The sequence below is a fragment of the Neovison vison genome, chromosome 3 (genome assembly GCF_020171115.1).
Source record: "Neovison vison isolate M4711 chromosome 3, ASM_NN_V1, whole genome shotgun sequence".
Lineage (NCBI taxonomy): Eukaryota > Metazoa > Chordata > Mammalia > Carnivora > Mustelidae > Neogale > Neogale vison.
Genome location: NC_058093.1, coordinates 197,470,518 through 197,485,488, shown reverse-complemented (window position 1 = coordinate 197,485,488; position 14,971 = coordinate 197,470,518). Strand labels below are relative to the sequence as shown.

General features: G+C 56.0%; 1 protein-coding gene across 10 annotated transcripts in view; it reads left to right on the top strand.

Moving 5' to 3' along the window:
- The window catches only part of PITPNM2 (phosphatidylinositol transfer protein membrane associated 2), a 134,270-nt gene that overhangs the window by 96,429 nt on the left and 22,870 nt on the right, over positions 1 to 14,971 (top strand). For all 10 annotated transcript variants that reach the window (XR_006383920.1, XM_044243450.1, XM_044243453.1 and 7 more), the window contains 3 exons: positions 4,946 to 5,118; positions 12,681 to 12,895; positions 13,953 to 14,074. Coding sequence is in view for 9 of the 10 variants with exons in the window: in XM_044243450.1 (XP_044099385.1) it covers positions 5,041 to 5,118; positions 12,681 to 12,895; positions 13,953 to 14,074 (415 nt within the window). In the remaining variant the exon portion in view is untranslated. The remainder of the gene's footprint in view (positions 1 to 4,945; positions 5,119 to 12,680; positions 12,896 to 13,952; positions 14,075 to 14,971) is intronic.

Sequence of the window (14,971 nt, the reverse complement as noted above, 5' to 3'; positions counted from 1 at the left end):
ATGGGCTGACTTACTATCCAGAAGGATCTTTCCTCTCCCTGAGAGGTTATTCATCCTCTGCCTAGGGATTCTGTCTCTCTCAGGTTTCAGGGTTCATACATCATGATGGTTCTCGGCAAAGCTCTTTACATCACTGGCTGGCTGTGTTCTGACCAGCCCCTTGCTGCCCCCTTTCTCTCCCCACCCTCACTTCATTCCCAGCCCCTCCCTTAAGGGAAAGCAAGGTTCTGTTGTAGAACTGGCATGTGGGTGTGATTTCCCATCAGCCCCCACCCCATTTCCATTCCGCAGTGTAACATCACATCTCTGTGTGTACCCGGCTGTTCACAGCCGCTCTCCTCCCATCAGCCCCAAATTGGACATTACCCAAATGCCCGTCAACAATGGAGGGGTTGATTCGATTACAGTACATCCACCCAATGAAATACTAGACAGCAGTGAGGACAAACAGTCTATAATCACATGCAGTAATTTGGATGAATCCCGTGAACATGATGTCAGTCAAAAGAAGCCAAAATCGAAAGAGCACAAACAGTATGCTTCCATACAAAATTGCTCAAAGACAGTTGGGTGTTGGCAATCCATTGGCTTCGATCTCAAAGTACAAATCAGACAAATGGCCAGACAGTGGTTGTCCATAGTTGAGGAGACGTGACTAGAAGAGGACACACGGGGGACTTCTGGGGCTGTTAATTTCCCATTTCTTGATCCTTGGAGGATATGTGTCCTTGCAGGATACTTACAATATGTGCCCTCCTTCGTATATATGTAATACTTCAACTCAGAATTTTTCTTCGGACAAACCAAAGACAGGGGGGATGCCTCTCCCGACCTGGGGTGGTATCCACAGCCCAGGTTCCTCATTCCAGCAGGAGGATCATGGCCATGACTTTCAGGAAGTGATACTGACTTGGGGGCAGTCTAAGGAGGAGGTCCCCATAAGCTCTCAGCATGTTGCTTTCTTCAGTTCTGCCTTCGTGGTGTCTGTGGTTTGGGGGTGTAGCAATTTCCTTGCTTCATCAGCTGCGGTGACTTCCCTGTGTCTCTTGTTGGTGTTTCGAGGAAGGGCCATAGAACGGAAATGATCCTGAACTCCTCCATCTTCAACAGGAAGTTGAGTTGGATTCCTGAACCCACTGGCGTGGGTGTCGTCGTAAAGAAACAGGGCTGACTCTCTTAGCTAAGGAAAATGCTGGTACTTGTTGAGACCCCTTTGGAGTGATCGTTTTGAAAGACAACACCCCAAGCGGCCAGGGCTCAGAGATCAATGGCCATCCCCCGTGTTTTGCTCCTCTCGGTGGAAATGCCTGATGTTTACAGTTTATGGTCAAGCCTCGTCTGAGGGGGGCGTCTCTTCTCCCCGAGAAGGAGAGCACTCCTGGAAGCAAGTGACAGCCTCTCGTCACCCTGCTCCTGCCGCACCCCGGACACTGAACTTCATGGGTGCTCCGCTGCAGGGAACGGCCACGTCTCAGTTTTGAACAGCGTCCTCTCCCAGGGCCAGTGGCTGCAAGGTGCAGCCTCGGTGTGCAGCACAACAGCACAGGAGGCCCACCGGAGGGGGGTCACCTTGATGGCGTGGCATGTCGGCGCCTCAGGGCCTTTGCTTGGCTTGTACTGTTCCTTCTCCTGGAGCACAGCCTCCCTTCCTCTGCTCTTCCAGAGGTTCCAGGAGGCCCCACTCACGTCCCTTTGAAGCTCCACCTTCCCTCAAGCCTTTCCTTGGTCCCCTCCATACTGACAGAATGCCGCCCCTGGCTGGTCCACTTTTCTCATCTCAGTGACACTGGTAACTCTGGAAAGCAGGTGGTCTCATCCTCATTCTCCGCACGGCGAGAGCCAGGCACAGCAGGCCCAGCCACGTGTCTTGGGAGGCACACGGCTCACAAAGGCTTTGTTAGGTTTTGAAATCCGATTCTGGAGTGGAGCTCCCCGTGACGTCCCGTCACATGTGGTCACTCATGGAGCTCTGCTTCCTCCCTCCTCGTCTTAGTCGCCGTGCACCGAGCGCTAACTGTGCAGCACTCTGCTCTTTCCTTCTGTCTGTCTGTCTGTCTGCTACCATTGTAGCTCTCTGGTGACTTGTGGGCAGAAACACTGTCTCTCAACCCATGACAGATGGAGCTGCGTCCAGAGTGGGGTCTGTGTCTCGCAGCCACCATGGGGCCGGTGCCCTTGGCTTTGCCCCCGCTTCGCCTAGACACTTGGTCAGACTTGTGTGCAGGCGAGCGTGGGCAGGTCATGTTCCCGGGGGCCATTAAGACAGCGGAGGGCGGGTTACTGAGACTCCTAGAGTTTCTCAGGAACTTTTAGGGATTGCATCTGACTTCTTTGTCATTGAGTCACCGAGGTGGCGATGGGACTTGGCCTGGGTCCCGGCGTTTCTCCTGCGCAGCAGAGGAGAACTCCTGAGGCCCCTGCAGACGTGGATGTGCCTGCTGCCCTGTCGTGCAGGGCGTGCTGCTTGACACAGGACACCGGCTTCCTCTTCTGTGACAGGCCTCTGGGACCCTCCCAGCAGGGTGACCCTGGGGCTTCAGTGAGGACCATGCAGAAAAGCTTCAGAGGCACGACCCTCATGGAACCTGGTCCTTCAGTCTGTCTCCAGTGCTCACTTCACCCCGTTCCCCCCAAGCCTGTGGTTCTCTCTTCTTTGCGGCAGGACATTCCCCAAGCCCAGTGCCTGCCCGACCCTCTCTGGCCAGTGGGAAGCTCACCCCCATGGCAACTCGGATGTCTTGCTGCCTGGCCAATCCTGGTGTCTCGTGGGAGGAGGCGACGCAGTGGGGGCTCTGGGCCATCTCCTCCACTCCGCTTCCAGCCAGGCTTGGGTGTCGGCCTGTGGGCCTCAGGCAGGCGGGTCTCAGAGCTGGGAGGGAGCAGCCCAAAGCCCCTGCTTTCTCCCGGGGCCCGCACCCACATGCCCTCTCAGCTGTGAGCTGGACCCACCTGCCTTGAGTGAAGGTTAGGGATGGTCTCTTGGCACTTGAGCTTGGCCTCTGGAGAGTTCAGCCCCTCCCCTTTGTGGAGAATTCAGGGGTTCGGGGTGACCAGAGAAGACACAGGACCAGGAGGGCAGTAACAACAAGTGTTTGGTGGCATTGGAACAGCTCACTGGTGAGGGAAAGTCCCTCCCGGCAAAGGGCCTTTGGTGATGTGCGACCACCACCCAGAAGGGGAGGGAGAGTCACATGGGGGCTCGCGTGGGTAGTGACATCACTCAGAAGCCTGATGGGCAGACTTGAGGTCTCAGAACTCCCTCGTTTGGGGTCTTTTATTGTCCCAGGGTTTGTCTCAGCTGTGGCTAGCCAATGTGGGGTGCAGGTTCATGGGTGATGTAAAGTAGATTAACACTAATTAGCTAATAAGGTGTTTACTTGGGGGGGCAGTTTCTAGGGGGGTACAATCACTTGAGCATCCAACTTTTGATTTGGGCTCAGGTCATGATCTCGGGGTCTTGAGATGGAGCTCCACGTGGGGCTCCCTGCTCAGTGGGGCGTCTGCTGTCTCCCTTACCCTCTGCCCCCCCTCCCCACTCAGGCACACTCTCTCTCCTGAAAATAAATCAATAAATAAAATAAAATAAAAAAGAGATGTTTATTTGGACTGCATTTACAGCAACTGGATGTGTGAGAGCTGGAGTTTGGTGCTGCGGCATCAGGCTAACAGTCCTACCTGCTGTGCCGACGTGAATAACATGGGAGTTGCTTGAGGCTGGTACCAGGGCCTGTCTCTGGCTTATGCATATAGTATCCCACAGCCCTCCGTCACTCTCCCTAGCTGGCTTATTAAAGAATTTCTTTCAGCCCTACGTGGCCATTGTCCCAGAGTTTCGGTGCGTTCTTCTCCCTCAATCTCGTTAGATAGCCTTAGTGCCGGAGTGATGCCCAGACCTCAGACAGAAGGTGCCCCGGGGATGCCACCTTCCTGGCCGGACCCTCGTTCTTACCACTTAGCCAGTGTCACCGTGAATCTTCATTGACTGCTGTCCCCAGCGTGGTCTTTCTAAAATGCTATCCTAATTCTGCCACTGCCTATCTCGGAAGACCACTTACCTTCCAGTTAGCAGCATGGAGCCTCTCTGCGGGTAACCACGTATATTTACGGCAAAGCCCCCACCATCCGGGGGATGGATTATGCTGGGTAATTCCATTTTCCAGATCGCCGAGAGTATGTCTCCTTTGAGCCTTGCTTGCTTGTTTTTAAATCTGATTGCTTTCAGTGCAAATCTTCGTCCAATATATTCTTAGTCATCTTAAATAGAAGCTTCTGCGAGTACATTGTGTATTTCCTCAAGGGCCATATTGAGATACGGTTCACGCTCTCTGCAGCCTGCCCACTGATCTTGTGTCTTCTACCCCCAAGACCGAGCCCAGTGTCACCAGCAGAGCAGGCGTTACAGACAGCTGGGGATTGAGCTGGAGCCCCCGTACAGATCACCTCTCTTGGAGAAGTCAGGGTCTTCCGCCCGGAAGCAGTGGTGCCCCTCTGGGCCCAGTGACATGCCCGGGACCGATTGTCCCAGCACTGGAGGGTCCCAGGCTGCTGGTGTTTAATTTCTCACGTGGGTTTTTTGTAATTTTGTCGGTCCTCCCTTCCTTCCTGGGGCCAGCTGCGGTCACTGCAGCTGCCTCCAGTGATGCCAGAGCCCCAGGGGCCTGCCGCTGCGGCTTGCTGGAATCGCGTAGAAACGAGTGCAGTGCTCTTTACTCTTAGGGGATGGGATACCCTCCCATTCCTCTCTTTCCCTGTGGCCGATCAGGGTTCACATGGCTTCTATGAGATCGCGGAGCAAGCAGGGACAGTGAAGGCTGGGGATGTGAGGGACTTGTTCAAGGTCACGCCATGGGCTTGTGGCCGAGACCAGGCCCTTCCTCTGTGCTGTTGTGCCCACTGGCCTCTCAGGAAATGACTCTCCTGCCCTCTCTCTCTCTGTGTCTCTCAGGGGTCCTCAGTGGATTTTGTCATGGTTATTTAAGGAACCTCGCCTAGAAGTCCCCACACGCATTTCCCCATCGACGGGAAGGCTCGGACTCCAAGATGATTATAAAGGAATATCGGATTCCTCTGCCCATGACCGTGGAGGAGTACCGCATCGCCCAGCTGTACATGATCCAGGTGGGTCGTGGGGCCGGGGTGGGCCACGCGGGGCACACAGATGGCTCTCAGCACGCTTGGCGGGGGGCAGGAGGCGGTGGGGGGCATCGCAGCCTTGACAGCACAGTGTCCGCCCAGTTGGCTCCTGGCACACGTGTGAACTGCATGGCATTCTGGCTTCCTGGCACAACGCTGGGAGCACAGCGGAGCGCTGGGGATATCCATGGCATCGGGAGGTCTTGCCGAGGTCTCATTCACAACGCTGACGGCACTAACACTCTGCGTCTAATACCTGACCTCTCACCGACGCAGATACTGTCCGTGTGTTTGGGCAGCGTGAGCGGCTATAACAAGCAGCACACACTGGGGGCTTGGACAGGAGACGTTTATTTCTCTGAAGCTGGAAGTCCAAGGTGAAGGTGCTGACAGACTGGTGTCTGGTGCGGGCCCTCCTCCTGGCTGGCCCGGACGGCCACCTTCTCGCTGGGTTCTCGATAGCGGAAGGGGCGAGGGAGCTCTCTGGGGTCGCTTCTGGGAGGGCGCCGGTCCTGCTCTGGGGGCTCCGTCCTCGTGACCTCTTCATCTCCCAAAGCTTGACCTAGTGCCGTGACATGGGAGGTTGGGGGCTTCAACATGTGAATTTGGAGAGACACAGAAATTCAGGCCATTTGACAGATAGGAAGGTGGGAGCCAAGGAAGGTAAACGACTTGCCTGGGAGCACCTGGCCTACATTCCGGTTCCCTAAGGTGCCTGCAAGACAGCGGTATCCGCTGGGTGGCTGATTTAAAGTCACAGATGAGTCTGAGGATGACCGATTCCTGTGGCAAGCCAGAGAATACCATGCATCTCCTCTCCATCAGCCACCGGTCTGGCCCTCCCACCCAGACGTTGGGGGCTTCCCTGCTCAGAGCCTGGCTAACCTGGAGCACAGAGTGGGAAGACCTGAGATCGGGTTGCTCGTGGCCCAGATGTGACCACACTCCTATTAGCTGGGGTCCTGCCCCTGAGTAGGGCACCCCCCCAGCTGCCCTGCCAGCACGGTGCTTGTCCTCAGTGCCCCCTTGGCCCGGCCCGGCCGCTTTCCTCCCAGTGGGGAGCCTGCTTTCACCTGGAGCTGCTCTTCTGGGCATATGGCTGGCTCGGCGTGGCCCCAAGACCATGGTGTCACATGGGGCCCTTGGTTCAGGGAGAGCCCCGGCCGGCAGGGCTCTACCTCCACCCCTGGAACTGTTTGGTGGGTGCTCACCCACCGGCCCAGGTCTAGAGAGTGAGTAATGAGCTCCCTGCGGAGCCCAGTCCCCCAGTCCCTTCTGGAAAGAGCCCTGTGAAGCTACGGGAGTTTGAACACCACCCCCTTCCCCCCGGCACGGGAAGCTTGACTAAGAGGAGAGCGGAAAGCGAGCCAGAGTCTCTGGGGGGCTGTTGGCTCTGAGCGCCTCAGAAGTGCCACTCAGTTCCCTCTTGAACCACTCACCCCGTGATTATTCCTGGAGAGTGGGGAGAAGAGAAGGGACTCACCTCGGCCCCCTAGCTCTGAGCTCTCTGGAAATTGCTCACCTTATTCAGGGACACTCTTCGTCCTGTGGCTCCCCAAGTCCCACCCAAGCCAGGGTGCCCAGACCATGGCAGGTTTCCCCCCAGCTCCACCGTGCCCGCCATACCCTTGGGGGGGCATCAGGATCCAGGGACTCACTTCTAACTCCTAGGATATCCCATGGCTTTTTGGAGCACGTGGGCTCCAATAGAAGCTGGGCTCCCCAGAAGCACCAGCCATCCTCAACCCCTTTTTCTAGGGTATTTTGTTCTTTTCAAAATATCTATCCTTATGCTTCCGATTAATGTTCAATATCCCATAGTTCCCTACATAGTCACTCCTATGGCCCGGGGCTGCCTGTGTGTGTTTGCTCATCCGAGCCCCACTGACACCTGTCTGTCACTCAGGGCCATCTCCCTCTGCTCCGGCTTTGTCACCATCTTACCTCCCGCTGGTCCCCGAGCTCCTGGGGGCTCCATCCACCATGGGGGGTGACGGTTGAGTGTATTATTCCACTGTGTGACAGTTTCACGGGTGCAAACACGCGTCCAAGCTCACCAGCTGTATTTGTACATGTATGTGGTTGGTTGTGTGCCCATGGTATCTCAGTAAAGCTGTTAAAACACGGAGTCGAATGCACACTGTTCTGGGCCCAGCCAGGGCTGAGGGCCGAGTTACAGAGAAGAATGGAAAGGGTTTGCCGCTCTCCAAGGGGTGGTTGCATGTGCGGCTCACCGAATGTAGGCCGGGAGACAGCGCGGATGTTCTCGTGGGCCTCAGGCCAGTGCCCCCGGAGCACCTCTGCTGTGTGCTGCGCCTCACGCAGTGGACATGCCTTCCGGGAGAGCAGCTGTGTTTCTGCGGAAAGAAGAGCGAGTGTGTTTCCATTGCTCTGGACCCCGCTTACCAGCTGGGGTGGCAGCCAGCCGCGGGACTGCCTTCTGAACCCGCCGTCTCCTCCACGGGGCCGTGAGCCAGGTGGGGCGAGCTCGCGTGTCGAACTGCTTCACGCCGTGCTGACCGACACTCGATATACGTGCTGCTCAAGACAACAACAGCAACCAAAAAAAAGAAAGAAAGAAAGAAAAAAGAAAACAAAGAAATTGTCTGGCTGGGAGCCTCCCATCACCTGTAGAAGTGGAGGGAGTGACTGGAGGTGGCTTGGCCAGGACCCTGGACAGCTCTGAAACTGGCGTCCTCCGTGGGGCTGGAGGCATTCTTGCTCTTTAAGTCCTTCATGCCCACCCCTCATAGGGTCTCTACTTTTTCTGTGCCAGGCCCTCGGTGGCTCAGGCCCCTCCCCTGCAGCCCCCAGATCCCACAGGATCAGCCTATGTGGGCAAGGGTCATGGGGCAGCCTCCTGGCCCCCGCACGTGTGTGCCCCTGGGGAGCTGGGCTTGTCTCTGCCCGCCTTCCGCAGTCTCCTTGGGAGGCTCCGCGGTGCAGCTTGGGGAATGGTTGGCAAGGTGGGGTGGGTGGCTTCTGGTGTGGGCGGAGAAGGTCAGCACAGTTTGAGGAGGGCTTACTCCATGTGGCATGACCTAGAGCCTCAGTTGTGCAGGGGACAGGACACTTCCGGAAGCTGTTGCCAGAGGAGATCTGAGGGTCAGCGCTTTGGGGCATTAGCTCTATGGTTGGGGGAGGTGCCGGGCTGGGAAGTCACCGGGGATGGTTGAAACCAGGATCCACTTGTTTGTTCAGCTCCTCTTTACTGTGGGGCGAACACAGTGACCCGCAGGGAGTATGGACGCTCTCCCAGTCTGGGTCCCGGGGGCTGTGCCACTGCTAACTGTGGCCCCTGTGCCCCCGGATGGCCCTTGACATCCGTCCCCCATGAGCGACTGTAAGCACTTTCTCAGCTGCTTGACTCATGTCCCCAGAATCCATGTCCATCCAGAACCTTAGGCTGTGACCTTGTTTAGAAGCAGGGTCTTTGCAGATGTAGTTAGTTAGGGATCTTGGGATGAGATCATCTGGGGTGGAGAGTGGGTCCTAAATCCAACGGCTGTTGTCCCCATAAGAAGAAGGGAAGACAGGGAGAGACCCGGCGAAGGTCATGTGGCGGTGGAGGCAGAGAGAGCAGAGTGATGTGGCCACAAGCCCAGGAATGCCAAGGGCCCCTGGAATCTGGGGGAGGCAAAGCAGGATCCTCCCCTCGAGCCTCGGGAGGGAGCTTCTGGGATGGACAGGCTGGCTGTCTCCGGCGAGGAGTCTGAGGACGACTGAGGCTCAGGTCACCCGAATGGGCAGAGGCTTCTGTGTAGCCCACGGAGGCCCGTGGGACCCTCCCCACCCCTGCTCCCTGTTTCCCATCTCTTCTGTGTTGACTCCCCAGCAGGCCGGGCACCCCCCACAGCCCTTGGAGACCCCAGGCACCCCTCGCTTCTCTGACCTGCATGTCCCCTTCTCACTGAGCCACCCTGAACCCCAGATATGTTTGTTTCCTGGGGCCGCCATAGCAAAGCATCCCAGACTAGAGGGCTTCAAGCCACAGAAACATGCTCGCTAACAACGTTCCTAAGGCCAGAAGCCCCAAACCAAGGTGTTCAGTGGGGCCGTGCTGCTCCCGCTGAAGGCTCTAGAGGAGGATCCTACGCTGCCTCTTCCAGCCTCTGAGGGCTGCCAGCTTCCTTGGCTGGTGGCTGCGTCCCTCCCGTTGGTGCTTCTGTCCTCACTTCTTCTAAGGACACAGTAGGACACGGATTGGACGTAGGACCATAGATCGGATGTTGAATTTTGGAAACTGACACCAGAGAGAAGTGACTCCTCCAGGACAAGAGGGAGCCCCTTCAGCTCTGTTAGCCCGTGCCCTCCCACCTGCAACCTGGGACGGCAGCATACTGCACTTTCTCAAGGGGCTGCTGCCATCACGAAAGAGAAAGTACGTGCAAAAAAAGCACGTGCCGCAACCAGAAGGAACAAAGCTACCGCAAGAGGCAGGAGCTTCCAAAGTGTCGGGGGCACAGTTGCTGCTTTCATGACGGAATCTGGGCCACGTTCCAGGGGCTCTTTTAAAGTGTGCATCCCCACAGACTCCGTCTGTGACCTCCACAGGGGTCTTTCCTACTTTTTTTTTTTTTCTGATGGGGACTCAGGTGCTCTGGGCCACGGACATAGAGCATGTCTTTGTGCCCCAGGGGTGAGGCCATGCTCTCGGGAGTCCCTGTGTGTGTGCGCGTGGGCGAGTACACTTACGAGTGTGTGTGTGTGTGTGTGTGTGCACGCGCGCGCGTGCACACACACGCACCTGCTGTTCAGGAAACTGACCGAAGATGGCCTCGGCGATGCCGTCACGTCACTATGGAAACAGATGCTGGGCTTAAAGTCACCAGGACCTTGACCAAGAGGCTTCCTGCATAAGCAGAAACCTGAGCTTTGGGGCACTGGGAAGAACATTTGGGGCAGAGAGACACTCGGAGGTGACCCAGGCGTCGTGTCTCCCAGGCAGCGGTACCGAGGCCCCTTCCCTCATTCCATGTTTGATCTCTCTGAGACCCTAATGAGTACAGACACAGGACTGGTTTCCTTGTGTTTGTTTTGTTTTATACCAGCTGGATGGAGATGTAAGTGGCGCCCCACAGAATCCACACATTTAAAGTGTACAATTTAGGGGCTAAACTCACAGCTGTCAAACCATCACCACGACGTCAGAGCACTGTCGTCACCCCAAGGAGACGTCCCTCCCCACCCCCCCCACCCCACCCTCAGGCAGCCAGGAGTCTGCTTTCTGTCTCTTTGGGCTGGTCCGCTCTGGGGATTTCTTACCAGTGGGAATGCATGTGAGGTGGCCTTTTTACACGTTCTTACACGTGTTCTTAACGGGCTTCTTACACGTTGTTTTCAAGGCTCATCCACGTCGTGGCAGGTGGCCGCGCGTCCCTTTTTTTATGGCTGAATCCTCGTCCCTTGTGTGGGTACAAGTCGTTCTCCTGTTCTTCAGATCACGGACGTTTGGGTTGTTTCCACTGCTCGGCTCCTGCGAATAGAGCCACCGTGGACATTCGCGTACAGATTTCCGTGTGCACGTGGTTTCCTTTTCCTGGATGTACACCTAGCCCCAGCATTCCTGGGTCGTCCGGCAATTCTGTGTGGAGCTTTTCTGAAGAACCACCCAACTCTTTAATGCAGCGGCTGCACCGTTGCACGTCCCCACGAGCCGTGCCAGGCTGTTCCAGTTTCTCCACATCCTCGCCAGCACTTGGCATCGTTTGCCCTTTCAGCCGTCCTGCCGGCTCTGGACTGGTACCTTGACATAGTGTTGATGTTGAGCCTCTTTTTGGGTCCCTGTCGACCATTTATACACTTTGATGAAATGTCTGTTCCAGTCCTTTGGTGTTTGAACTGGGTTGTTCCTTTGTTGTTGAGTTGTAGTAGTTCTTAATATTTTAGAGTCATTATTATCACATACTACCAGATACTTACACGCATTTTATCCCATTCTGTGAGTTGTCCTTTTCCCTCTCTCCATACCATCCTTTGAAGCACAAAAAGTTTAAAACTTTTTATGATGTCCAACTTACCTGTTTTCTCTTTGGTCACTCATACTTTGGGTACCGTATTTTAAAAAGCCATTGTCAAATCCAACGTCATAAAGATTTACTGCTATGTTTTCTTCTAGAAGTTGTAGAGTTTAAGCTCTTACATTTAGGTCTTTGATCCATTCTGTGTCTGACTCTATGTGTGAAGTGAGGGAGGGGTCCAACCTCACTGTTTTGCATGTGGATAGGCTGGGACATGTTTAAAAGACTCCTTCCCCACATTGGATGATCTCAGCACTCTGGTTGGAAAATTGGGGTATATAGTATATAGATATGGGGGTTTATTTCTAGACTCTTGACCCTTTTCTTTGGATCTATCCTATGCCAGTACTACATTGTTTTGATCACTGTAATTTTGTAGCAAGATGTCACAGAGGATAGTGTAATTGCTCCAACTATCCCTTGTTTTGTTTTCAAGATTGTTTTGGCTCTTTGAGTTCCTGCACGAATCCTTCCTGATTTTAGGATCAGTTTTTCCATTTCTATCAAAAAGGCCCCTAGGAATTTTGACAGGGATTGCAGTGGATCTGTAGATGGCTTTGAATGTTGGGGATTTGGGGAATATCGACATCTTTGCAATATTAAATCTTCCAGCTCATGAACTTGGATGTCTTTCCATTTATTTAGATCCTGATTTTCTTTTAGGGACGTTTTATGATTCTAGCATGGAAGTGTTTCACCACCTTGTTAAATTTCCCCCTGGTATTTTGTTCTGTTAGATCCTCTTGTCTGTGGAAGTGGTTTCTTTGTTTCCTTTCTGCACTGGTTACTTCTGTGTGTGGATTTTGTATCCTGCAGCTTCGCAGAATGCATTTACTAGGTCTGACCAGTTTGGGGGATCCTTCAGGATTTCCCATATATGAGATGATGTCATTGGCAAATTGAGATGGTTTTAGTTATTCCTTTCCAATCTGAGTGCCTCCCATCATTTCTTTTTCTTGACTGATTTCTTTTTTTTTTAAGATTTTATTTATTTATTTGACAGAGATCACAAGTAGGCAGAGAGGCAGCCAGAGGCGGGGGGGAAGCAGGCTCCCTGCTGAGCAGAGAGCCCAAGTGGGGCTCGATCCCAGGACTCTGGGATCATGACCTGAGCCGAAGGCAGAGGCTTTAACCCACTGAGCCACCCAGGCGCCCCTCTTGACTGATGGCTTGAGCTAGAACCTGCGGTACCATGAGGACTAGAAGGAAGAAAGGGGGCTTCCTCACGTGTGTCTGATCTTGAGAACACGGTCAGTGCTGGGACCGGCAGGAGTCACGAGGGAGCACTGTGCCCGAGCAGTGCTGGCGCCAGGAGGGAAGCCACGGCCTGCTCGGTCTCCTGCAAGAGTGCCGCGGCGTGTGGAGTCTGGGTCTGGATTTGGGGGTCCAGAAGTGACACCAGAGAAGCCAGTCCAGTTGGCCAGAGCCTCTCCTCCTCCCAGCACTCCTGGGCCTGGCTTGCTCAGCCCCTTCCCTTCTGCAGAGTGTTCTGTCCCCAGCCCCTCACAAGTGCTTTTGTTCCCGCAGAAGAAGAGCCGGAACGAGACGTATGGCGAAGGCAGCGGCGTGGAGATCTTGGAGAACCGGCCGTACACGGACGGCCCTGGCGGCTCGGGGCAGTACACACACAAGGTGTACCATGTCGGCATGCATATCCCCAGCTGGTTCCGCTCCATCCTCCCCAAGGCAGCCCTCAGGGTGGTCGAGGAGTCCTGGAATGCCTACCCCTACACCCGAACCAGGTGGGGCTTTCCCCACACCCTGAGCTGTGGGGCAGGGAAGGAACCCTGGGCACGACCCACTAGGCAGGCTCATCCTCCACACTCCGGGGAGCCCAGGCCCTGGGGGAGCTGAGCCTCTGTTCCAGGAGCCTCTGTTCTCAAGGATCAGCAGGAGAGGGGAGGGTCCACCGAGATACCTCACCACCTGCCCCAGGGAGGCTGGGAAGGCGTGAGGCAAGCGAGGGCCACCTGAGACCCCATTGGCACATGGGAGGGCTCAGGGAGTACAAACCCCTTCAGTGATCTCCTGACGGTGCGGGACGCTGACCAACCAGCTGGGAAGAACCAAGGGTAGACCAGATGGCCCATCCGGTCCCTCCCACCCTGTGGCCTCCAGCATCCATGACACTGTTTGATCAGATTCTACTCTGAACGGGGCTTTCTCGGCTTCCCAGAGAAAGGGGGGTCTTCACTCCGTGCCCCATCCTCTCCCGCCCATGTAGCTGAGTAGAACAGACAGGGCTGCTCCCAGCCCACAGCTCTGTAGGTGGGGGCCCCTGTGTGTCCCCTCAGGCTTCGTCTCCCCCGCCCCCACCACCAGGTGAGGCGCTGGGGCTTGTCAGAGGATCTGTGAGGTTAGTTCTCTTCCCAGAGGCTCTTTCCTCCTCTGAGCTCATCTCCAGCCGACCGGGCTTGCCGCCTTGTTGCCGGACCTGGTAGCTTGGGGGTGGGGACTTGGGCCTCGGCATGTCACAGAGTGCTGGGCTGGATCCACGCCCACACTTGGGGCATGTCTGTGTGTGCCTCTGTCCCTGCTGTGCCTTACACATGGGACGATGGCTTCAGGGCTTCTGGCACCTTCCTGTGATGTCTCCCTCTTCCCCCTAAACACATCCCCACCCCTACAGCCTGGCCTTGGCAGTTCTCGGGACAGTGGAAAGGTTCCTGAGGTGGACAGGACAGGCACATCTCAGCCACCCCTCCAGCCCCTTCTCCCTCTCCGGCCCGGCGACCCAGCCCTCCCACAGCCACCCCTGCAAGCTGCCGCTCCTGACGTCGGCTTTCCGTCCACACGCAGGTTCACTTGCCCCTTTGTGGAGAAATTTTCCATCGACATCGAAACCTTTTATAAAACGGACGCTGGAGAAAACCCAAACGTGTTCAGCCTATCTGCTGTGGAGAAGAACCAGCTGACGATCGGTAACTACCCGAACCGCCCTCCCAGCCCCGGGGAGGACCTGAGCCCAGTAGGGCCACTTCCCAGCTCTTCCTGCCTGTGTGACCCTTTAGTTCTGCCCCTGGTCTCCAGGCCTGGCCAGCTGCAGACTGGCCCCTGTCCTGGGCGGGAGGTCAGAGTCCAGGCAAGCATGAGGGCACCGGGAGGGGGCCAGGACTAGCCTCCTTGGCCCCACATTCCTGATGCACACACCGAGGCTGGGGGCCTTTCCTACTCAAGCCCTTCCCCTCCATCCCTTCAGGGGGGCATCTCAGGCTGAACGCTGAGCGTGAGTGCCGTGCGCACTGTGGGGGCTGTGTCCCCTTGATGGTAGACAGCCCCGTGTGTTCAGCCTTCTTTAAGAGAGACCAGAAATCAGGATTTGCCTGTGAAATCTTCCAGTTCCGAGATAAACATATGCAGGCCGCACAAACCACACCTGTGGGCCCCTGGCAGCTCCGTAGCCACTGGGCCCCAGAGAGTGAGCCCAGGGGGTAGGGGAGGGACTGCAGGCAGGTGCGGGACCCTCATGGGAAAGGTGGCTGCCAGCGCCCCGGGACCATGCTCTCAGACAGCCTCTGATGGGCATGAAGGCTTTTCCTGGGGAGCCCTCACTCCACCCCCTCCCTCCTGCTGGAGTTTCGGGTTTGAGAGTTATAGGATTCTGCCTGAGCTGCTGCAACCAAGGACCAGACTGGGGACAGAACCCAGAAGCTCACGGTCTCACAGTCTGGAGGCCGGAAGTGGCAGCAGGGTGTCAGCAGCCTTGTCTCCTTCTGGGGTCACTGAGGCAGACTGTTCCGGGCCCTGCCCCTAGCTTCTGGCGGCTGCCGGCGATCTCTGGCGTTCCTTGCCTTGGAAACTCATCACCCCGATCTCTC